At 40.1% G+C, this 25,339-nt stretch overlaps 1 protein-coding gene across 9 annotated transcripts in view; it reads right to left on the bottom strand.

Annotated features, from left to right (window-relative positions):
• mef2aa (myocyte enhancer factor 2aa) overlaps positions 1 to 25,339 on the bottom strand; it is a 116,209-nt gene that overhangs the window by 13,867 nt on the left and 77,003 nt on the right. For 4 of the 9 annotated variants that reach the window (XM_061678279.1, XM_061678280.1, XM_061678277.1 and 1 more), the window contains 3 exons: positions 10,148 to 10,279; positions 9,944 to 10,078; positions 7,310 to 7,526 (listed from right to left, as the gene is read on the bottom strand). In XM_061678279.1, coding sequence (XP_061534263.1) covers positions 7,310 to 7,526; positions 9,944 to 10,078; positions 10,148 to 10,279 — 484 coding nt within the window. The remainder of the gene's footprint in view (positions 1 to 7,309; positions 7,527 to 9,943; positions 10,079 to 10,147; positions 10,280 to 25,339) is intronic. The other 5 variants (XM_061678282.1, XM_061678285.1, XM_061678284.1 and 2 more) reach the window with 2 other exon arrangements.

Below are 25,339 nucleotides of genomic sequence, written 5' to 3'. Positions count from 1 at the left end.
GAATCAGATTTGGGAGGGAATGTGGCAGGGCATTGATGTATTACAGTAAATAGCAAACCTACTTGTGATGTACAGCATGTATGTGATATTTGGGTTGGCCTGGTGCTTGCTTATTTAGTTTTTTTAAATTTTGAACTCCTGTAGTAGCCTAGGGAGTATATGAACTCAACTGCAGAGGACATCAGATTAGGGAGCAAGGCGAAGCAATTTTTATAACAATATTACACATAATTTCAAGATGATATCATGGTCATTGAAATATATTCCAATACACAATGAAACCTCAATAGAAAAAAGGGCGGGGGTCATCTGATATAGCCGATTGTCTGTTACATTGAAGTGCTTTTTTTTTTTTTTTTTTTTTTTTTGAGGGCATTTACCAAAAAATAGCATGTTCCAGACTCCAGCCATCCATCCATTTTCTGTATCGCTTATCCTTACTCGGGTCGCGGGCGTACTGGAGTCTATCCCAGCTATCTTTGGGCGAGTACACCCTGAACTGGTTGCCAGCCAATCACAGGGCACATATAAACTTGTTTTTGTATTCCTCAGTCAACACTGCCTCCATGCAGCTCTCTTTCTCTCTGCGATTCTATGTCCAATAGACAATAGATAGACAATGTCCCACATTTAACATGGCCACCACATAGACACATGAGGCATGTCTTTTGGAGTTGGATCTATTATTTTTGTATATATGTGACCCGGAAATAAGTCAGCCCCATTCTCTGCCTGCGCCAAAAGCACCAGTAAAAAAACAGCGGCCTATTCTGGAACCAACAGACTTTGTCAACGGCATTTTAACGGCATTTTAAGTGACAAATGGAAACTATTTTTGGACACATTGTTCACTCTCAACGGTCCATTTATCCGATATCCGTTATATCGGTATACCGTTTTTTTTTAGGTTCCACTGTAATAATAATAAGAACACACATTTATATGGCACATTTCAAGGGACCCAAGGATGATTAAAAGAATAAAATATTAATAATTAAAATAAAAATTGTAAATATATGTATCACCATAAAATTATTTTTTTTGTAAAAATCTAAGTTTTTTTTAAGTTTGATACAAATAATGATGCTTAAATAAGGGTTTGTAATTTTCAAAAACAATTGTTTTTATTTTTAAACACCCCTTTAAATCAAAATTATTCATTAAAATATACTATATATGAAGTTAAACTATCTTAAAAAGAAACTATTTCTTTTAATAATTAATTTAATAATAATTTGTTTAAATACTCTGAAAATAGTGTCAGTATCGAATAATAAAGCTGTAATACTGATGTTTCATTCTATCTTGAGTCAGACACGTTGCCCCCAAAGCAACCAATAAATAAACAATTGTTTTTCACCCTGCCACAAATGTTGGCTTTCTACTTGAAACCAGCAAAGGCTTTTGTGTACCTTCATCATGAAGACAGATGGCAGTGATTTGCATTTGGAACGGCTGTGCTAGTCTCTTCTGGGCAACTCTGAAAAACCTCTCTTTACTTTCATTTAATAGGACCTAAGTTGTTTGGCATTAAATTGTGACCAACTTTTGTTAGTATTATACCATATAAATATTTCTTTATTATCGTTTCTACTGAGGGATTGAAACTCTTTGTGAGATGCAAATAAATGCTATGCTGTGCAATCCCATTAAGTTATTATGCACATGTGGATGAAAAGTAAGATACTCACTGTAATGTTATTAACATCTCTGCATTCCTGGTATTCATTCCAATATATGCGGGAATAAAGTAGCATGGCACCCTCAGCCTTTTTGTTGTTCATCAAGGCCAGGCTGATACTCGCTGACAAATTTGCAGGCAAATTTAGCTGCAAATCAACATTTCCTGATAAGCTTATACTACATGTACAGTATTTGCAAGAATATAAGTTAGGACAAGCGGTATAAAAGATGGGCAGATGGATATAGTATGTTGACATCTTTTATGTGTCAGGTTTAGCCAAACAACTACAGGTATCCACAGTTTATGACGGTCCCAACCTAGGAACTACAGTAGTTTGCTGGCCAGCATAAGAATACGTGGTTCGGCGGCACAACAAAGCATGCTCGGTTACCACCATATTTAATGATTTCATTGGATGGTTTTGTTTTAGTCCCTAGAAGTGTCTTTCCGACAAATATTTACAGCAATTATGACTGTCGAGTTAACGTAGCGTATCAGTTCCGAAGAAATTTGAGTTACCTCGCTAAGGTAGGAAAGGAACCTCTTTGTAAACCGAGGACCCATTATAAATGTCTTGATGACTAATAACGTAGAGAACAAATAATAGATTTCTAGCAAGTGGCTCCAAAAAGAGAAGGAAAAAGTATTATAAAACTTGATTGCATTGATCAGGAAGCTAAATATGAGCGATGCACCAAAAAGTCTGTCGCCGAAAATGGCACAAAAGCGCATTTTAGGTTCTGGGCTGAAAGACATTTGTCGTCAAAACAAAGACTGAAACAGAATGTTGTGATGTCGCAAAGCAAAAACTGCATTCAGCGCGCACTTCTCTGGAGAAAGCTTGGAGGGGCAAGGCGATAATAAAATAATAAAGATAATATCCCAAAATAACTTTTGCTTGATAAACATTTGAGATGCCATCAATCAACTTCTATGGATTGTATTCGCACGTTTGAACAGACAATAAGAATACCCAATAATAGTGCGAGTTGCTCCGCATGTGTGGCGTCAATAGAACCATGCCAAGTTAGGTTGACGCAACACAGCACATTAGCAGCAAGACGTAAATGGCGCTAATGTTTCTACCATACTGCTGCAGTTGTGGGAAACTATTCTGTTTCTTGCAGTCACAAACTAATAATAAATGTTGAGTAAGGCTCAGTCCCTATGCTCCAAGAATAACGTTCTTTACTGTATTACGACTTGTGAAAAGGGACAGGTATGTCATGAATGGTCATCTGACAGTGAAGCCTGAGGGAGACGGCACTCGGTCCAAACAACAGGTGCATGTCGCTGACTCCCATTTTTGACCACAGCGCAAAACAAGCGCAAGCTCCCATGGTCCTCTTACGCACAGTGTTTAACATAGTAACCCTACAGCAGGGCTCCTCAATTAAAAGTTAATCGGGTCCAGTTTGGGAAAACCAATCTCCAAAACTTCATAATGTGGAAAATACACCACCCTCATCACCACTCGCCTGGTTCACACACTCCAACTTGCAAAATTTTCTTTGAATAAACAATCTGATTGGCCAACTATTGTCACTTGGGAATAGTTACAATGCATGTGATGAGTCTGTGTGGATACATTGACAGTACCAGCAAGGAAAAAACAAGACTACAGTAAAAAAAAGAAAAAAAAAACTTTGCAGAGGTTGAAATATGACGATGACTAAGTTCCACAGGTAGAAAAATAAGACTTCCATGAAAAAAATAAGACTGTTATAAAAAAACAAATAAAATAAAAAATAAAAATCCCCCAAATGGCTATGGTTGAAATAAAACTATCACAAAAAAACAAAACAAAGTTGGACAGGTTAATATAAGACTACCGTAAAAACTCCAAAAGTGGGCAGGTTAAAATAACAGTACACTTATTACACACAGGCTAAACTGGATGACCAAAACAGACACAATTTGAAAATAAACATGAAACCTGGACTGAATATAGAAAACGAGAAAAGGACACCACCACTACTAACAGACAAAAAAAAAAAGTGTTGTTTTTCATGTGAAAACATCAAAAGTTGCACAGGTGAAACCAAATCTACCATCAAAATCCCAAAAGTTACACAGGTTAAAATTAGACTATAAAAATACCCAAAGTTATAGAAACCGAGAAGAGGACACCACCATCAATAAAGGACAAAAAAAGGAGCTGTTTTTTATGTAAAAACATCAAGAGTCCATGAAATAAATAAGACAAAAAAAAAAAAAAAAGACCTAAGACCTAAAAATCCCCTAAATGACTAAAGTTGAAATAAAACTACTATTTAAAAAAAACAGTTCGACAGATTAAAATAAGACTACTGTTAAAAGAAAAAGAAAAAAAAAAAAAAGTTGCAAATGCTAAAATTAGGACGATTGTAAAAACACCATAAGTTGTGTAATTGTTTCTGTCGTATCTCATTATCTTAATGGGGCAAGCTGCATCAGCTGTGTAACCATGCACTTGAGCTGTATTATTACATTTAACAGTGGCTAACCTATTTTCACACTTGTTTTACAGTTGTTAATTTAATTTGTATTGCTAACTTTGGGCAGCAGGGTGTCTGACTGGTTAGCACATCTGCCTCACAGTTCTGGGGACCGGGATTCAAATCCCGGCCTCGCCTGTGTGGAATTTGCATGTTCTCCCCGTGCCTGCGTTGGTTTTCTCCGAGTACTCCGGTTTCCTCCCACATCCCAAAAACATGCAGGGTCGGTTAATTGAGGACTCTGAATTTCCCATAGGTGTGAATGTGAGTGCTAATGGTTGTTTGTTTATATGTGCCCTGCAATTGGCTGGCGACCAGCTCAGGGTGTACCCCGCCTCTCACCCGAAGTTAGCTGGTATAGCCTCCAGCACGCCCGCGACCCTAGTGAGCATAAGCGGAACGGAAGATGAATGAATGAAGGAATTATTAACTTTGGGATTCGGAGGTTGATCAACATCTTGGAAAGAATTGTGTTTGACCTTTGAGGTTCCACTGTATAATCATATCTTTATAAACAAGCTGAGGGTCCCGTTTGGCGTCAGGCGAACGGAGTGGCAGGGAAAGAGTTAAAAGCCCACCTGCCACCGCCCCTCACGCAGCACATTGCAGCCCTGACAGGCTGTCCGGTCATTGTGTACTGAGGACTTAGAGGGATATCATGACCTGAATACCTCCAGGGTTATGCTGGTCTGGCCATCTTATGGGCCCTAGCCAGCCTTATAAGGCCTGTGAGGGTAGATGCACCTGTCAACACAGGGAAGGAAACACCATGGGGGGATTCAGGGTGGGGGTGTTGTTCAAGGAAATGTTGCATTTATTTATCATTTCCCAAATCTCATGCGTGTATATAACAAGCATATCACAAAGGAGGCCTTTAGCATGAAGTGACTCCATAGCCAAGCAAAAAGGCCCCCAAGCCGTGCCCGATTTGTCTTGAACCAATCACAGATGGATAACACAAGCATTCAGCTCAAGTGCTAAGCAGGAGGTCCAGTGGGCAGAGCTACAGAGAGCACATAAATCTCTTCGGGAAGGACTTACCCGCTGGGCCATAGCCCACGCCGCTTGGCATCGAGAGCTCTGCGCTATCAAGCAGGCCACCTAATGAGATGCACAGACTGATATGATTAACCATCTGCACGGCTTGTGCACACACAAAAAAAAAAAAAAACACTGAGCAGCGCATGGAGTGCTATACCAGACGTGAACATCGTGTAGATTTATCTTCAGAGCCTGCAAAAGGCATGTTTTCTCCTATCAGTGTCTGTCTGCCATGGTGGAGGCGACATTTTCAGAAAACATCAAGCAGTGTTCAGGAACGTTTTACAGGAGTTATGTTAGGATTTAAAGTAGTTCTCAGTTGTGTTAATATGGAAAAAAAAAAAGTCTATTTCAACAAAATACCCCAAGGATAGAGCAGACTTCAAACCAAGGGTAATATTTGTTTCATTAATTTAGGCTTTTCCTCCCTTAAAATTGGTGAATTAAAATGTATTAAGTAATTTTTTTTCATTCATTTATTTTTTTTAATAATTTTCCATACTGCTTATCCTCACTAGGGTTGCGGGCATGCTGGAGCCTATCCCAGCTATCTTTGGGTGAGAGGCGAGGTACACCCTGAACTGGTGTACCTCACCAGCCAATCGCAGGACACATATAGACAAACATATTCAAACCCGGGAGGCAGACGTGCTAACCACTAGACCACTGTGTTGCCGTTGTTTGTAACTGTAACAATTGGGATGAATTCATAAAGGCTCTCTCACATACACATTTTCAGAAACAGAAACATGCAGATAACAAAAGATTTAAGATTTACAAAAGAATCTTCTTTATTGCCAAGTATGTCAAAAACACACAATGAATTTGTCTCCGGCAGTTGGAGCCGCTCTAGTATGACAATAGACAGCCATTATGACAGTAAATACTTTGAGACATAAAACACACTACGGAGAGTCATACTGGATGTCCCCTTTAAGGTTTACAGACAGCAAACGCAGCATTCTGCCACAAGTTTGGACTCGCAGCGAGCCATCAATCACACACTTGGAAATGAAGTATCTATCGGGGCCGCTCTTTAAAGGTTTACGTTCGTGCGAGGGGACGCTATCCAAGAGTTAAAACCAAAATCAAAGCACGACACATTGAATCCCACGCAAGTCTGTCTTTGACTACAGCATTAAACTACAAAGGCTAAAGACTTGCTATGGTGGAAAAACAAGCGTTATGTGAACTGGAACGACAAGGCGTTGGACACTTGTGCTATGAAGTCATGTCAGAACGAGGCATTTCACACCTCACTGCATGTACTTGTATTATATGCAGTGTAGCCAAAGCCATCTGGACCCACAGAATCACAGCAGTCATCCCAGTACCAGCGGACACCTCGTTCTTACACAACGCTCTGACGGTAACATCTTGTAAAGATGTCAGAGAGGGAGGAAAAAATAAACTGTATTACACCAACATCTGCTGAATGAATGTGGTGTGGTATTTACTCAACTACAGAGAGTACGAGGCATAGCCTTTTTCAGACAAATGTAAGACTTCTCTCTGACCTCTTTTTTTTTGTTTTGTTATAGTAAACCTCTGTATTTTATTTCCAAATTCATTGAGAGTTACTGTTTAGCAGCAATACTGTCTCTTTAAACTAAACATAACATCATAAACATCAGCTTTACAGATGCCAGGTCTTTACGTATACCACTGATAAACCGTGTCATGTGCAGTTGTTGTACAAAATAAATGGTAAAAACAAAACATTTTTGCTAAGCAGAGTTTCTTTCTACCTCTGTTTCTTGGCTGAGTAAAATGTGTTCTTGTGCTGCAAATTCTCTGAATGTAGGTGCATGGGTGTACTATAGATGATCCCAATAGAATTTTGTTCTCAAAAAAATAGGCAACATTTTAATTCCTAGGAGTGCATTTTGTAGTTATGGTTAACTGACATTAGGATTATGAGGGGATCCTTGGAAAAGTATCTCCCCTGTTAAGTGGTCCCTGCACCCAACCCCTCTAGGATACATCAACGTGGTTCAACAAAACAGACAACTCAGTGTCGGCACCCAAGGAGACACTAGGCCTGAAGCATCTGCCTGGTGCCTCATTATCCATGTTTTTTAAAGCGGGGCAGTGTCCACCAACTAACCTGCGCTGGTGGGCCTCTGGGGGCCTCCGCTGGAGCCCACATTCCTATGCAAGGAGGCCTGCTGAGGGGACAGCATCCCGTTGTCACTGAGGCAGGCTGCGGCCGCCGCTAAGCTCTGGGTGGTCAGAGTCACGCTTCCGGGCTGGTACATGGCGTTGGGGTTGGACACGGGTACGGCCACATGCATGGAGAAGTTCTGCTGAGGCAACACTGTGGGCTGCAGTAGGGACACCAACACAGGCACCCAGATAATTACACACAAACACATTCCAAGGTCTGATGATGATCATCAGTGGTTGTCATGCTATTATCAACTGAGAGCTACCCCTTGGGGGTAGGACACTGATTCACAAAACAGCCTGGCACTCATGAGAGTAACAATAGATATAAACAATCACATGCAATGTATGTACAGTCAAGGTATATTCTAACATGAATTTTACAATAATTGGATGTTATGATACAAACAAAACACTTTGTAAGACATATTCAGTTAAGCCGTAAATGATGCCTCCACTGGCCACAACCTGAGTAGTGAATGTTTAACAACTTATAGGAAATTTTTGTTTTTCACCATTCTAAGGGATCCTCTCTTAGTCTGAATCTACTTCAGACTAAGACTACAACTGTAAAAACCCAAAATAAAACATTGCGCAGTAAGTGGCACAGGTTTTATGCAGGCTACTGTAAACCCCCCCAAAAGTTGCGCAGGTAAAAAGAAACAAAAAAAAAACTAAAAAAATAACAAGACTACTGTAACAAAAAAAAAAAAAAAAAAAAAAACACGTGTTAAAACAAAAAAATTCTAACCAAAAACCAAATAAGACTACGAGAAAAGAGCTGCAGCGATTAAAATTAAACTACGGTAAATACACCAAAACTTCCACAGGGAAACAAATAAAACTCCCGTAAAAACCCCAAAAGTTGTGCATGTTAAACTAAGACTGCTGTGAAATCCCAAAAGCTCAACTTCTTAGTCTTTTAACTATTTCTTTACATGCAAGAAAAAGACACTAAAATTTCACTTAAACTCAACATTTGTCCAGCGTATTAATCACCTTGGCCTATAACCAATCTACAAACAGTATACAGTAGATACATCTTCAGTGCTGGTGCAGCACAAACAAAACACAAACATTTTGAAAGAAAATAAAAAAACAGCAACATGCATTCAAGTAACCACCTCGGCATTGCAGCAGTCAGCACAACAGGTGCACGATTTGCCTTTTGAAGGATTTGTGTATGCATTTTTCAACATAGCAAAGATGGATTGTGACAGCTACAAGACTGGTGACGCAATTAGTGACCGCGTGCTGACTGTGCAAAGCAACAATGACAATGGCACATGTCAGTGATTAAAAAAAACAAACAAACCAAAAATCATTACAGCCTTCATCCAGTGGGTCAGTCGGTGCGTTATCGTGACTTTTGTTAATGGAAAAGTGGTGCTCTTCATGTCAGGAACGAAGAGAATATAAGCACGCATGAGAAGATCACACAAATATTTTCATTATCGGCTAAAAATAATGCTGCTAAAATGCTTTGGGACCTGATGTTTAACCCTCTTGTTATGTTTGTTTTTTGCCACACCAGAAAAATAATCATCAATTAGCCATCAATTAAGCAAATCAGTGAAAAACTTAAAACAAAAAAAAAAAAAATGTCAATATACAGTATATAAAATTAGTAGGCTTTTGGAGGTGAATACTTGAAAACCCCAGATGACCAACCAGAGTTTTACATAACCTTTTATATTTTTTAAAACATTTATATATATATGTATATATCAACTTAAAAATAAAAAATACAAATATTCTAATTTGACTACATATTTCATTTTATTTTCAATTATCAATACATTCTTATTAACAATATTCAGGTCCATCAATTGTAATGGATCCTGGTAGCATCAACGAGAAAGGCTACTACTGTAAAGCCCACTAAAGTAAAAAAGAAGAGGTTAAAATAAGATGACTAAAAACCCTAAAGGTTGTGGAAGAATAAAAACAACAACAACAAAAATGTTGTGATGGTTAAAATAAGACTACTGTGAAAAACAGAAATTGTAGGTCAGATAAATATTTACTCTAAATTAAAAAAAATATATGAATATATATATATATATATATATATATATATATATATATATATAAAGATAGATATATATATACACATATACACACACATCAGAAAAAAATTGTCTAGCAGGGCATTTTTTGTTTTATATTTTGAAATATTTTTGTTAGATTTGTAAATTGGATTGTCAATTCAACCTGCAACATAACAGGAGGGTTTTACTATGAAAACTACAGTATGTGATGAGGATAAGGTGATGAACACTGAGTGCACTCATGTATTTACTCAAATCTTGAATGTTTAAAATATGACAAATACAATGTGATCTTATCAAGGTGCCATACAAATCACTTGCAGCACAAATCAATATAACAATCCAGAAGTAGAGGCGTTATTCTTTATAGAAAGCAAATTTCTGAAAGAGTTTTTGGGCAGGTTAACTAAAAGACAGAAAAAAGGTCAATCAACAAAAAAAATTGAGAGAAAATCCTTTGTGGCACACAAAGCCAAGCAAAAACAAAAAAACAAAAAAAAAACGGTTTTATTTACAGTACTTACGATTTTATGATTTCTCATCATATTATCAAACTCCTCATTAATTTTTTTATACTTTTCTTCAGTATGAGGAGTGAGGACATACGAGGCATCGGGGTCCGGGCTATCGCAACCTCTGTGTTCTTTCTTGTTTAGCGCCTGCAGTGAACATTGACATAGAGACAGCCATCAACACAAAACAGCAAGGGACAGGAGGAAAGTACTTACACCGCAGCGCTTGTACATTAAATCGCTCTCTTCGCTTAGTTTGCCGAAATGGTCATCGGTGAGGGGGCTGTGCCCGAAACAGTCTTCGGGATCGGGGCTAGCACAGTCATTATGGCCTTTGTTTCTTAATTTCTGAAAGGAAGATGCACAATTTGGAAATAAAAACAACACAAGACATGTCTCTCGATTTGCAGAACAATACTAGTGAACAGTGTGTTACACGGGCATCTTCAACACCATGCTATCCTAACTGCAGTCCATGACCTAGTGGAGGGAAATGTCAGCGTTTAAAGAACATAAAATAGGCCCAGGCGCATTTTATTTTTTTTAAGGAGACCCTTTTTGCATTTGTTTCACAATTCAAAACAGTTCCCAGGTGTCTTAACATATCCGTGACATGCTTTCATCAAAATACCCCAAAGATCAAGAATTAATAGCACACTTTTAACAGCCTTTTTCAGCCTGTTTTGAGGGGACGGGCGTGTCTCATGCAAAGGCTATCATACAGTGGGTATGTGTATTTCGAGTTACGAGCCCTCGCTTGGTCAGTTTTTTGCTTTATGTTTCATTGGTCCCTCATATTTTTCCAGAAATGTAATGTAGTATCTGTGTACTGTTAAAATTCACTTCAACTCCATATAGCAAGGGTATGAATCATTTTCAGCAGTTATGTTTGTGTTATGGCAATTCATAATTCATGCATGAATGAACTTTTAATTTCAAACATACAGTGAAAAAAAATAAGTTTAAAAATTTACAATACAAATATCATATGCTGAAACACCATGTACTGCCATGTTTTAAAGTTTGTGAGACCCTGATATAAAATCTTGAACCTTAACTCGATAGATGTTCAAAGAAACCAAAATAATGTTTTCCTTTTCTTCCTATTGCTCCTGCCCTTCCCCCTTTGACCCACTCTTGTTTCTCTTCTTTTCTCTGACTGCAGGGTAAGCATTTTTATTATACTACACTTATCACAAGTGCAAACCCTCTGTGCTTAAGAGGATCCCAGAGCAGTGCTTTTCCCACTATTTAACTCGCCACGGTGGGACATTAATTCCTGCGAGTAATATACTGTACAGTCAGTGCATCTGTAAAGCAGTCACGGCTTCGATTTTTCCACATTTTGTTCTTACAGCTTTATTCCAAAATTAATTTTATTCATTTCTGTCCTCTAAATACTATCCACAACACCCCATTATGACAACATGAAATACACTTTTGAGATTGTTTTCAAATTTATTAAAAATAAAATTAAAAATAAATCACACAATCCTGACAATCTTGTCTCAGAGGTCTAGAGACAATTCCTTTGACTTCATTCTTGGTTTGTGCTCACATACTCTATACTGTCAACTGTGGGGCCTTATTCAGACAACTGTGTGTCTTCCCAAATTATGTCCAATCTATACCACAGGTGGACACCGATTAACCTGTAGAAACATCTCAAGGAGGATCAATGGAAACAGGATGCACCTGAGCTCCATTTTTAGCTGTGAATACTTACGTACACTGAACCCCCACTTGTTTGTGGTTTGCTATTCACAAATTTACTTTTGGTTTTTATTGTTGTGAGTATATCCTCAGCTATTCACTGAAAATCTCACCTATTCACAAATGTTGTGCTATTTCTGTCTAAGATTTCTAAGATGCCATAAGATAGTGCCAAAGCCCTGGCTAATAGGAAAGTAGTAGTTAGTGTCAAGGTTGTTAAAGTGATAGAATCTTCTAAAATCTTTGCATGTTGGAGAGGAGATACATTTAGCCTGGGGTGTTAGAAGAAGTTACAGTGTTTGAGTCTTGAGTATTATTTTGCTCTGCTGAGTGGCTATTGAAAAATTCAACAAATAACAGATCTTGTTATTGCTTGACAATTGCTCTTACAGGTTGCAAAGGCAATTTACACACACAATCTGTACGGCATTGTTTCTTAAGTATTGTTGTAAGTTAGAAACAATATTGAAGTGTTTTTGGATCATAATTTGTGGTACATTTTTGCATTTAAACTATTAATACACTGGTACTTTGACACATGGGTGCATGAATTTTGGATTTTTCAGAGTTATGAACAGATGGGGGGGATTGTGTGTAGAAAATCGGAGGAGAAAAAATTTATTTCTTCCAAAATGTGGAAAAAGTAAAGCACTTTGAATATTTTCCAGAAGCTCAACTAATCAAATATTGCTAAAAATTAGCGGGTATGAAACTGTGCTGCTAGTATGAGCGCAGCACTCTCACGACAAAGTCAAAAATAAAAAAGCTGTGCTCATTTATAAAAAAAAAAAAAAAAAAAAAGTGTTCTGCACTGCTCCTCATTACCGCTGTGAATAGCGGCAATAACAAGGCAGGCTGACAGCATGTGACAGCTTGTGATGTGGCAGCGGACGCACATCAAAACATGATTTATGGCCGCGTCTCAAGGCTCTTCTATCGGGCTGCTGCAGGCCCGTAGCTGCGAACCGCGCACACCCTGCAGGTTGCTGGAGTGGGTTGGCAAGGATGTAGTCCTCGTGCGTGTACAGGAAGGTCGCTGACTCCTGCACATAACGGGGTCACGGCAAGACTGCCCCCTACACACACTAATGAGACTTCAATCGCGACTTCTTGTCTTTATGGCCCAACACGATGATGTGAAACCAGTCAGTGTGTGTGTGTGTGTGTGTGTGTGTGTGTGTGTGTGTGTGTGTGTGTGTGTGTGTGTGTGTGTGCAAATGTGAAGGTGAGAGACACGAAGGCGGAATAGGATGGAGTGTTGTTTTGGGTGAGAGCGTGCAAGTTTGGTGCGAGATCGCTGGGGAGGAGCATCGAAGAACTTGACGGAAATGTGACAGCTGCCCGCATCTGTGCAGACCATGTGGCTAACCTTCACGCCGATTGCCTAAACCTCACTTTTTATAAGCATTTCTGAAACGCCGAGACTTGGTTTGATGTGACTCCTTTAAAATATTGAGAGTAGATAGTGGAACTCTTACAACTCTTTTTCCTTGGCATGGCTCTCACTTGTCTATATAGAAAGAATTAATAGAAGCCATTTAAAAAAAGCAGCTTTTTCATGTAATGTAGCCTGCAACCTGTAGAATCCACTTGACACCTCCATTGCAAAAATTTACATTGTTGTTTTGATCGATGGAAACTTTCATTAATAGTGAAGGGTTCTAAAATGTGTTTTGTAGGTCACTTTGTAAGTAAAAAAAATCTTGTATACAATATAAATGATGAAATAAAATACACATGAATCTGTTTTAAAAATATATATAAGAAAGAAAATTACAATGAGGCGTGCAATTTACAGTTAGTTTGTAAAACTAGAATGGAGTTGAATAATGTTGAGTGCAATTGTAAATAAAACATATACATACATATATATATATATATATATATATACAGCTGAAATTTCTGAAAGGTGTTGCAATAACTGTTAGTCTGTAGCATCGCCTCTTCCTTGCAAAAGCGCTCCAAATCTGTCCTATTCCATCTCTTGTGCACAGCCCCTGTTTAGGATTTAGATCCGGGCTCTGGCTGGGCCATTCAAAAACATGGTTACATTCTTTTGCTGAATTTGGATGCATGTTGGCTTTTGAAATTTTTGAAGGTTTGTATTCAAAATTGACATCCTACCCTACTACTCTCAATTTCTGAAGGTTCGGGACAACAATTGACTGTTATAACTCTAACCACATAACCCTAACCTCACCTCTAACCCTTAACCCTAAATTTTAACATTTTTGTGCTAAGATCTATTGCTAGAACCCAATTCCACAAATCACAAACCCAACTCTAACTCTAACCCCTAATTGTAGCCCTTACTACTGAAGGTTCTGGAATAAAATTGACTGCGATAACCTGAACCATAACCCCATCACCATAACCCCAGTCTAACCCCAACCCAATCTTTTGAAGGCATTGTGCTAAAATTGACTGATGTAACCCTAACCACATAAACTCCTAGCTCTAACCCTAACGATACCATAACTTCAAGAGGTTTTGGACTAAAATTGACAACTCTAACCCTCTAACTCTAACTTCTGAAAGCTCTGGACTAAAATTCACTGTCATAACCCTAACCATATGCTCCTAACCTTCTTTTCTGAAGGTTTGGGCTAAAATTGAGTGTTGAAAACACTAACACTAACCCCATTACTCTCTGAACATATAATGGCAACCCGAACCATGAAACCCTAACCTTAACCTTTGAAGGTTCTGGAATAAAATTGATTGCTACAACCTGAACCATAACCCCATCCCCATAACCCTAGTCGAACCCCAACCCAATCTTTAGAGGGTGTTGTGCTAAAATCATAATCAGAATCATCATTTTTATTTGCCAAGTATGTCCAAAAAACACACAAGGAATTTGTCTCCGGTAATTGGAGCCGCTCTAGTACGACAACAGACAAGTCAATTGACAGAAATGACTTTGTTGGTACACACACCTCTTCACAGAAACTGATATAGGTTGTGACAGTGTCCGTATATTCATCCAGGCTGCCAGCTGAATTTTCAAAGACACTCCAAATTGACTGCTGTACCCCTAACCACAAACTTCTAGCTTTAACACTAAAGATGTTTCCTTCGTGCTTATTATCCAAACCCTAACACTCAACATCAAAGCCATAACCATAACTTCTGGAGGTTTTGTACTACAATTGACAGCTCTAACTTCTGAAAGCTGTGGACTAAAATTCACTGTTATAACCCTAACCTCCGAACCTTATTTTCTGAAGGTTTGGGTTAAAACTGAGTGTTGCAAACACTAACACTAACACTAACCCCATTACTCTTTATCGCTATAATGCCAATCCTAACCATGAACCCTTAACCTTAACCATAAACTCTGAAGGTTCTAGACTAAAATTGACTGCTATAACCCTAAACCCCTTGTCTCCACATATCTACTCCAACTGAAACCCAAACCTCAACTTCTAAAGGGTTAGGGATCAAATTGACTACCATAACCCTAACCTCTGAACTCCTAACCCTAACTCTAACTACTGACGGTTCTGGGCTTAAGTTGACTGCTAAAACCCTAACCCCCCAAATTCCCTCCACTTTAACTAATGTCAAAATTCTAGATTCCTGCCAAAAACACAAGCCGAAGCATGAAGCCCCCACCACCAACAACAAGCTTCATTGGGGGTATGGCATTTGTTTCTGTTCAATCTTGGTTTCCACTGACCGTAAGATATCCATTTGAGGTCTACTGGACTCGAGAGATACTGTTGATAGAATGGATGGGTTGGACTGGGATGTTCCCAATCCCACCCAATTCTTCCCGACTAGCGTGGCCACAATGAGAACAAGAGACAACTGGCACACATAATGACTGGGTCTCACTGAACCACACAAGCAATAAGACCGGTGTGGTACAAAGCGGTGACATTCCTCTGGTTCTCAGAAAACGCCTTGCTGCTTCATTTCCTGTTTACCGCGCAAACGCTCTTTATAGTCAGCCTTCCTTTAAAGGTCTGTATGTTTTTCTGGCCTTCCACTATGCACTTTCTTCGCCCGCCTGCCAAAAACTCTGATGCGAACCTGCACATTTAAAACTCCATCCTACTCATTATGGGAATATCTCGGTTGTGCTGGTCCGGGCTCCTCTTCACAACAGCATTCTGCGCACACCCACAGGCCTCAGCCTTGTAGGGAGGGCTTGGAAGGAGAGGAACAAGATACGGTAACAAGGACATGCAGTTGTGCAATGACAATTGACATAGATCAAGGTAATACATATCTTTTAAAAGGCTATATAAAGCCATTATTCAAGGTATTGCGAATGCAAGACAGCTGCTGTGCATTAGTTCATCAATGAAAGGGTTCCAGTCAACTCTACTGAGGCATCCTCATGCATGTGAGTGACTGAAGGTAGCAGGGTAAGTTGGGCGGGGGGTGGGGTGGGGGTTCGGGGCTGTAAATCTTTGCTGAATGACTTGGCATGTTCTGCATGTCCCACAGTGACTGCCCACAGTTCCCAGTAAATGGATCACTCACCAGCACATGGCCAAACAGGTGTCGCTCCTCCGAACACCTGCCAGAACCTGGCAACCTCCCCATACCGGCTAATCTAAGTCAGCTGTGTGAAAACATGACCATAGAAGGGAAGACTCGCAGACCCCGACAGCTATCTGACCCCAAAAGCAACCTGGATATTACAAACTGAAGCTGCCAAGCACCACAAAACACGACAACCACACAAAACATTTGATATTCTGTACAACGTGTATATATAGGGGGCACTCTATTTTGAGTTCCATTGTTGCAGCAGCGACGTAACTCGAATTTATGTCACAAGTTGTAACATGCCATAGTCTATCACTAACCTACGCTTATGCAGTAGTCATAATTTCAGTAAAGATTGGATGAAATCCTTTTTGTTTTGATTGTATGCTATCCTTTTTTCTGAATGAAAGGTCACTCCAGGGGACGTTATATTCTGCATCCATTCCACAGCAGCGAAGTAGCCCCAATTTGTACGCAAGTCACAATTCACTGTACGCTAACACAGTGGTAAAGTCATAATTACTGTACAGTAAATATTTGCATGAAAAATACTTCAAGAAGATAAATATAAATCAATAAAAATAAAAATGGTAATGACTGCGATAACAGAGCGTGCCTTCCTAGGCCGCATGACCACGTATTCTTAAACCACTGTTCAAACTAGTTTATTGTATGCCCTTCACAATCTCGAAAAGGCCTATACTGTATCAAGAGCATCATAAACTGATAACCTCTAAACATAAAACAGTAGCGAAACGCTGTTTGACATCCGATTAGCTGAATGTCAAAGTAAAGGATCCATCCATCTATCCATCCATCCACCCATCCACCCATCCATTTTCTGTACCTCTTATCCTCACTAGGGTCGCGCGTGTGCTCGAGCCTATCCTAACTATCTTCGGGCGAGACGCGGGTTACACCCTGAACTGGTCGCCAGCCAATCGCAGGGCACATATAAACGCACTCACCTTCACAGTCACGGGCAAATTAGAGTCTTAAATCAACCTACCACGCATGTTTTTGGGATGTGGGAGGAAACCGGAGTACCCAGAGAAAACCCACGCAGGCACGGGGAGAACATGCAAACTCCACTCAGGCAGGGCCGGGATTTGAACCCCAGTCTTCAAAACTGTGAGGCAGATGTGCTAACCAGTGCCGCAAAGTAAAGGATAGTAAGTAAAAATAAGTCTGTCTGACAAACCTTTAGATCCTACAGTATATTCACCTGCTATTTGAGAGAGGTACTTTAATACAATTTCTCTCTTTTTGGCCAAGCGTGAACATATTTACAAAGGTACTTTGATTTTGGAGCGCCTCAACTTATGAGTTGTTCGAGTTACGAGCGGTTGGTTGATTTTTTGCTTTATTTTGTGAGCCAAAATTTGAGGTGAGACTGAGCTTGAGTAAGGGGGCGGGGGAATGACGCAAATCAGGTATTGTAATGCTGTTTATTGAGCGGAAGAAACAGTGAAATGCAAAAATACAAAATGAGAACACTTGCAAGGAGATGCTGGTTCCTCAGCTTCTGATGTCACTCACAAGACCATGCCCCTTAAAAACATGCATCCAACACTGGTCTACTTCATACACTAATTTCACATTTAAAAAAAATGTACTTCTTTAAATTCTTGTTAATTTAAATTTTAAGTTTAATTATGAATTTATACAATACACAAACGTGTTTTGCTTCGGGGTCTGGAATAGATTAATGGGATTTCAATTAATTTAAATGGAAAATCAATTTGATATACAAGAAAATTGAGTTACGGCGCGGGCACTTAACAACTTCAACTCGTAAATCGCGGTACCGCTGTAAATACCAAGTCTTTTGTGTTGAGATACAGACCACAATATTTCCACATTGATGGAGGTCTACTCTACTGATTGCCTTTCGAGATGTGTGTGTGTGTTTTAAGCATGTTCTTAAAGACACTGGCTCATGTTCCACAGCCTTTAACCCGGCAGTATCGTGGATGGGCCCCCGGCACTGGGACTCACAAAGGTAGCATGCTAATCCTCATGACATCACCATTGTGTCCGGGCAGTTCCGTCTAACGGGCTTATCAAAGGGCTCCTTTGAATGCAAAGGCACTCGGAAATCAGCAGCTCGGGAGGCAGCTGATAGAGGAGACTTTTATCTTGCCAAGGAACATTACCACGCTTATATAACACCTTAAGAGACTTTGACTAGAACAGTGTTCCAGGCTGTTGTCCTCACTTTAGGGGAATCAAATGCCTTTTCGGCTTCCATTTTTTTGGAAGGGGGGTTGGGTCTTCGGGCCACGCCGTCGAGGCCAATCTTAACATTTTTGGGCTATTACACAACAACAACAACATTTCCAGACATATCTCGTTCAATCTCGTGGTCCTTACGCATGACCGAGAGGACTGATATCAGGATATGAGGCTGGAGTCATATCCTTCCTTTTGGCTCACTCTCTTGTCTCGGTTGTTAGTGGATAAGCAAAGGGAGGGGCCAAGTTCTCAACGCAAAAGTTTAAATTTTATTCAGAGGTGACAAAACATGACAAACAGAAAATCCAGTGAGACACAATTGCTGTCCCTGTGGTCCTAATCACTGGACACATCACAAAGCAGACCAACAAGGCTTGGCGATATTCAGAGTTCACTAATCACAAATTGACCTTACCTTTTTTTTTTTTTTTAAACTCACCAAATTCACATTTTTTGTGCTCTTACTGTAATGTCCTAAGATGCCAGCAAGCAGAGCCCTGTATAATGGAAAGTAGTCAAGGTGTGTCATTGTCATTGGTGTCAAGGATGTATGTTGAAGTGATACATAGAACCTTTCAAAAAAAAAATTATATCATGCAAAAGTTTATTTATTTCCATAATTCCATTCAAAAAGTTAAACTTTCAAAGATTATAGATTCAGGGCTCACAATTTAAATTATTTATGTGTTTATTTTTTACATAATTTGGCCTTCCAGCTTATACAACCCACAAAATCAGGAATTCAAAAAATTTGAATACTGTGAAGAAATCAGCCCAAATTTTGCAGGCCATAAGTGTTTTAAACTGAGTGTCACACACTAATCTTCTACTAAACTCAAAGCCATGTCATTAAATTGCTTCATGTCATTAAATTGCTTCAGTTTGGTTCAATTTTCACAGTTGGGTTCAACATGGGGAAGACTGCAGACTTGACAACTGGCCAGAAGACCATCATTGATACCCTCCATATGATGGGTAAGCCACAAAGGTTCATAGCTAAGGAGACTGGCTGTTCACAGAGTGCTGTGTCCAAGCATTAGTCAGGAGACGATGCACCAGCTAAAGAGATGACCGTGAGCTTCAGCGGATTATCAGAGTGGAATGAGACGGGAGCCACAGCTTCAAAAACCACCACATTCAGACGCATTCGGGAGATGGGCTTCAACTGTCAGGTTCCTCGAGTCAAGCCACTTCTGAGCCTGAGCCAACGTAGGAAGCATCTCAACTGGGCCAAGGAGAAGAAGGACTGGACTGTTGGGCAGTGGTTCAAGGTCCACTTTTCCGATGCAAGTAAAGTGTGCCTCTCATTTGTGAATGAGGATCTGTGTGAAATATCCACAGTCAGTCATGATTTGGGGTATAATGTCCAGTGCTGGTGTTGGTAAACTCTGCTTTCTTAAATCCAAGGTCACCACAACAGTCTACCAGAATGTTTTAAAGTACTTCATTATTCCTTCTGCTGAGGATCTGTATGGAGATGCAGATTTCATCTTTCAGCAGGACCTGGCCCCTGCCCTTGCCGAGATAAGAACCAAAACCTGGTTTGATGCCCACAGTGCTTGACTGGCCAGCCAACTCGCCGGATTTAAACCCCATTGAGAATCTATGGGGTATTATCAAGAGGAAAAGGAGGGCCACCAGACCCAAAAACAAAGAACTAACAGCAAACATCAAGGCAATCTGGGCTTCCATAACTCCCAGGCAATGCTACAGGCTGATTGCGTCAATGCCACGGTGCATCGAGGCAGCGATTAAAGCCAAGAGATTCCCAACCAAGTATTGAAGATTAACATATAGTTTTGAAACTAAAATATTTTGATTGATTTAATGTGACCCTAATTTCTTTTTTTTTTCTACAAAAACCGAGAAGTAAATGGTGATTTCTTCATTTTTTTTTTTTCTTCATTTTCACGACCATAGGGTGCACCGTATTAAAAGGCGCAGTCTCAGTTATGGGGTCTATTTTTGTATTTAACACATACATAAGGCGCACCGTATTATTGGGCGCAGGCATGGTAAAACATACGCTAGCTTAAAGCATACGGTAGCATGCATGCACGCTAAAACAATGTTTTTAAAAAGGCAGCAGGAGCAAAACTGAGTTTGGTTGTACTTTATTGAAGTATTTAACAATGTACTCACGTTATTTTTTGATCAATCCTCATCTGCAAATCCATCAAAGTCCTCATCTTCTGAATCCGAAATAAACAGCTGGGCAAGTTCTCCAACAAACACGGCGGGTTCCTTCTCGTAATTGTCAGAGTTGTTGTCTCGTTGCCGGGGGGCTGTTCAGCAATGATGCCGGCTTTCGCGAAAGCTCGGACAACAGTCAAAGCAGATACCTTAGCCCAAGCATCCACAATCCATTCACATATGGTGGCGTAACTCGCCCGGCGTTGCCTCGCAGTTTTCTCCTCGTCCATCCAGCCCTTTTGATTGACCTTAACAATGACCGGTTGGAAATTTTTCTTTAGGCATCGTCTTCCTCTTAAAAGTCACCATAGGTGGCAGTTTCTGTCCATTACCATGGCAACCAAGCACAACAGTAAAAGCCGACTTCTCGTGCGTATCGTTACCGTGGTGGTCACCTTCTTCTCTACAGTGTGGTTCACCGGGATGTCGAAAGTGTGTGAAAGTGAGCGGCACCTCGTCCATGTTGGTGATTTGGTTGGGCTGTATGTATTTATTGCCAATCTTTTTACTGCAGAAGGAGCGGAAGATGGCCAGCTTTTCCTTGTAATCTGCCGGAAGTTGCTGCGCCACGGTAGTCCTTGCCCGGATGGATAGATGGCACCGTTTCATAAAACGAAAGCACCAAGACGGACCTCCTTGAAAATGTTCGATTTTAATTTCTTCTGCAAGGGTTATTGCCCTCAGTCGAATGGTGACTGTAGAGACGCTTCTCCCGGCTGTTCTTTGCTCATTAATCCATTGCTCGAGTTGGTCTTCCAACTCGGGCCACCTCGTCTTGTTTCCGCGGAAACTCAGCTTCGTCTTCTTGACTTGGCGAAGCTCGTTTTCCTGCTTCCTCCACTTGCGAACCATGGATTCGTTGATCTTGAATGCTCTCGCGGCTCCTCAATTCCCATGTTCCTCCGCATAACTGACAGCTTGCAGTTTAAACTGTGCTTCATAAGCGTGTCTCTTCGTAGGTGCCATTTTCGGGGGTCCTTAGCCAAACAGATGTTGTTTTGCACAATGCACACCCCGGCGCTAGATACCTACTGGGGGCGCGACTTTAGCGTCCTCCCTCACACGCACGCTTCCCCCTTTACTTCCGTATGCTGTACTCAAGTCATGTTTGCCTTTCCTCTATATAAGCAGCGTGTCGGCAGGAAATGCTCCCAGTCAGTCAAGCGGAGCGCTCAACACATTTATAGATTTTGGAACTTGGTGCTCATTATAAGGCGCCCCGTCCACTTTGGAGAAAATTTCAGACTTTAAAGTGCGCCTTATGGTCGTGAAAATAAGGTATTCTAATTTTTTGAATTCCTGATTTTGTGGGTTTTATGAGGTGGAAGCCCAAATTGTATAAAAATAAACAAAGAAATACTTGAAATTGTTTAAATTGTGGGCCCTGAATCTATAATCTATGAAAATTTACATTTTTTAATGGAATTATGGAACTAAATAAACTTTTCCATGATATTCAAATTTTTTGGAAAGGGTCTGTATCGAGACTGTTCTACTGTTCTGTGGTGAAATTACCGAATTGTTTTTTGCTCTGCTGACACTTCCGGGGCATTTTTTAAAAATTCTAATCTCTCTAATCCCTTTATTTTTAAGGGTAATGTAGTTTAAAAATGATAGTCAAGTGTTTTGGAATCATAGTTTGTGGTGTACTTATGCTTCAAACTATAAATATAGGCAATTATAAATATTGTTCGGGGGAAGTCCAATATTTGTTTTTTCACTATTTGTGGCAGGTCTCGTTCGGTCCCTATCCCCAACTACGGTACCTGGATTTGATCGACAGGGTTACCAATTAAATTAATTTATTTGACTGAGGATTGCAAGAGGCTGTTGCTGTTCTGAGACTGTCGTGAATGATGACTGATGCAACAAAGCTATTAGCTCCCAAAGCCGCTGAGAATAATCATTGACCTGCGTATTTCCAGTGTGAGACGGGAGGGAATTCAATTGCAAATTGAGAATGAAGACAAACCAATGTCATCACGAGAAAGAGATCACGGATTCCACCAAATGGAAAAAGATGGCACATACTTGGTTTACGATGGAGTTCTCTTCCTACAGCATGTACATAACCCAAATTTTCACACCAGTTGGAATACCCTGTAGTCGACCAATAATCTACACGAACACAGTAGTAAGGTCACAATTAAGGTAAATATCTGTATGAAAAACACATTAGCCATGAGTATAAAACAAATGAAAAACAGTAAGTACAGAGGTAACTCAGCGTGCCTTCTTGTGCCGGGTAGCCACATAGTCCTACACCACTGCACTTGCTACTTCATTTCACACCATTTGTAACTTTGAAATGTCATAATTACACTATTTATAAGATAAACACTTTGAGTCCAAAAATATTTAAAAAATAAATTGAAAAACACTACATGCTGATGAAAATAAGGACGCTGTGTATTTCCAAATAACATTTATACACTGGTGCTTTGAGATATGAATGATCCGACTTTGCTTTGACTTTGACTTGCTGTATGGTGGCAGTGAAGTCAATTCAACTCACTTCACGACTTTCTGTGTATGGTGGCAGTGAAGTCAATTCAACTCACTTCACAAAAAGCAACAGTTAATGTTTAACTGGTAAATTCAACCTCAAACAAAGAGAATTTGACATTGTGTATTTAAAATAACTGTCTAAAGAAAGGCCCTTCTAGCTTAATGCTGACATACAATGGAAAAGGCCATTGACATACTAATGAGTAGCAACGATAGTTGCAGTTTTAGAACTCTTTAAGCGACTGATCTTTGAATAAAAACGGAGGAGCAACACATGTAGACAGTAGGGATGAGAATTGTTAAAATATTTCGAATTCCTATTCCATTTTCGATACTGCTTAACGATTCAATTATTTACTGATTCTTTTATTGATTCTCAAATTTGTAGTTTGGGCGAGAAAAATATCCAGGGGATTTTAAATAGATTACAAAAAATGAATAAAAAACATTCACTAGATATTAGAACCAGGTTTCTCATGATCATAAAAATATTATAATCGAAGAAAAACAATCAATGTGCTGCTGCACGGGTTGTGTATGCAGGTTCCTGGGTTGTAAACGCACCCTGAATGGACCCTGTGTATCTTGCAGCAAGCATGTGATGTATGTTCTTCTTCTTCCCTCCCTGTAATTTGAATTTCAAACATTTTCCACCATCTTCTCTCCACTGGTCATTGAGTGGATTATGAGCTGCCGGGTCCTTCAAACCATACCCCATGCCCTGAACTCCAATCCTTCCCGGCCTCTAAAAGAGTCATAAAGACAATTAGGAGCTCCGATTAACCGAATACAGTGAGCCGGTGTTGGGCAGCAGAGAGGGCAGAAAATGGCAGCAAGACTTCTGTTCTGCAACAATCTAAAGCCTGACTGCAGACCTGGGTCCTCATCGATCTGAGGTAATCTCTGTTTTTTGGCCTCAGTTGGTCCGGCCTGCTGCAGGGGGGATAGGTGGCATGATGCCAGCCCATCCCAGCAGAATTTGCTCTGTCCTCACCCCTGGGCAAGGAGGAGGTTGGCTGCACAGCGGGAACATCGGGAGGAGGGGTGCACAAGGGCGAGCTGGTTGTTGCTAACTCAAAAGACACCGCTGTGTATTTCAGCCCCTCATTGAAGGTCACAGAAGAACACAAGGGTGGACTCAGGGCTTGTGGTTTAATGATCTTTTAACAGCTCCGCTACCGTCGCTACCGCACAACTAGATCCAATCAAATTAGGTCAGCCCGATCTTGACCTATTTCATGCGGTTCATAATGCACAGGTTTACGAGAGGAGACATTACGCAATTCTCATCGTCCAATACACACTGCTGCCGGTTACTTTCAAGACCCCACACTCCTGTTGCAGTTCACGGGTTGCTTGTGTAGTACATGCCCCGTGTCGCTGCTCTGTAAACATTACTGAACCACAGACATCCATCCATTGTCAATAACACCTCATCCTGTTCAGGGTCGTGGTGGGGCTGGAACAAATCACAGCTGAATGACGATGAGAGATGGGGTACACCCTGGACCAATGGCCTGTCAATCATAGGGCTGACACATTACAACAGAATCCCCATTAACCAGTAGTCCCCAGAATGTAAATAATTCGCAATAAAAATTGTTGTATCATTAAATAAAAAGTGCATATCTACATACTGGCATCCCAACAAAATAAACCATTTTTTCCCCCATACTTGAGCTTTGAGCTGATTTAAAAAAAAAAAGATTTTGACTGTGAAGTATCATCACATAAATCTGACATCCTTGCTTGAATAAAGTCTGTTTTGTTTTTGTTTGTTGTAGAACAAAAGGCATATTATTATAGGAATATAGTTCTATTTTCTTCAGGAATTAAAGGCATAATATTATGAAAATAAAGTTAAAAGTTAATATAGTAAATCTGACTTGTTAAAATATACTTTCTCTCCTTGTTTACCTTTTAATTTAAATGTTATCTTGGAAAAATACAACTTTATCCTCGAAAGATTTAAGACGTTTTATCCCGACAAAATAGGTCTTTTTTTTTTTTTTTAAAGAGGCAATTCAGGTGTGCAGAGATGCACAGAATAAGTGTATGCCCTGAAACCGGAGGGTCGCCGGTTCGTTTCCCTGCCAGAGCGCCTTTTGTCGTTGTGTCCCTGGGTAAGACACTTTAACCATCATTGCCGATGAATGAATGCGGTTGGATGTTTAGTGGTGGTCAGATGCGCTGTAGGCACAAAATGGCAGCCATGCTTCTGTCACACTGTCCCAGGGTAGGTGTGGCTACACAAGT

This window comes from Phycodurus eques, chromosome 5, assembly GCF_024500275.1.
Source record: "Phycodurus eques isolate BA_2022a chromosome 5, UOR_Pequ_1.1, whole genome shotgun sequence".
Lineage (NCBI taxonomy): Eukaryota > Metazoa > Chordata > Actinopteri > Syngnathiformes > Syngnathidae > Phycodurus > Phycodurus eques.
The sequence above is the reverse complement of the archived record's forward strand: the minus strand, read 5'-3'. Positions and strand labels throughout refer to the sequence as shown.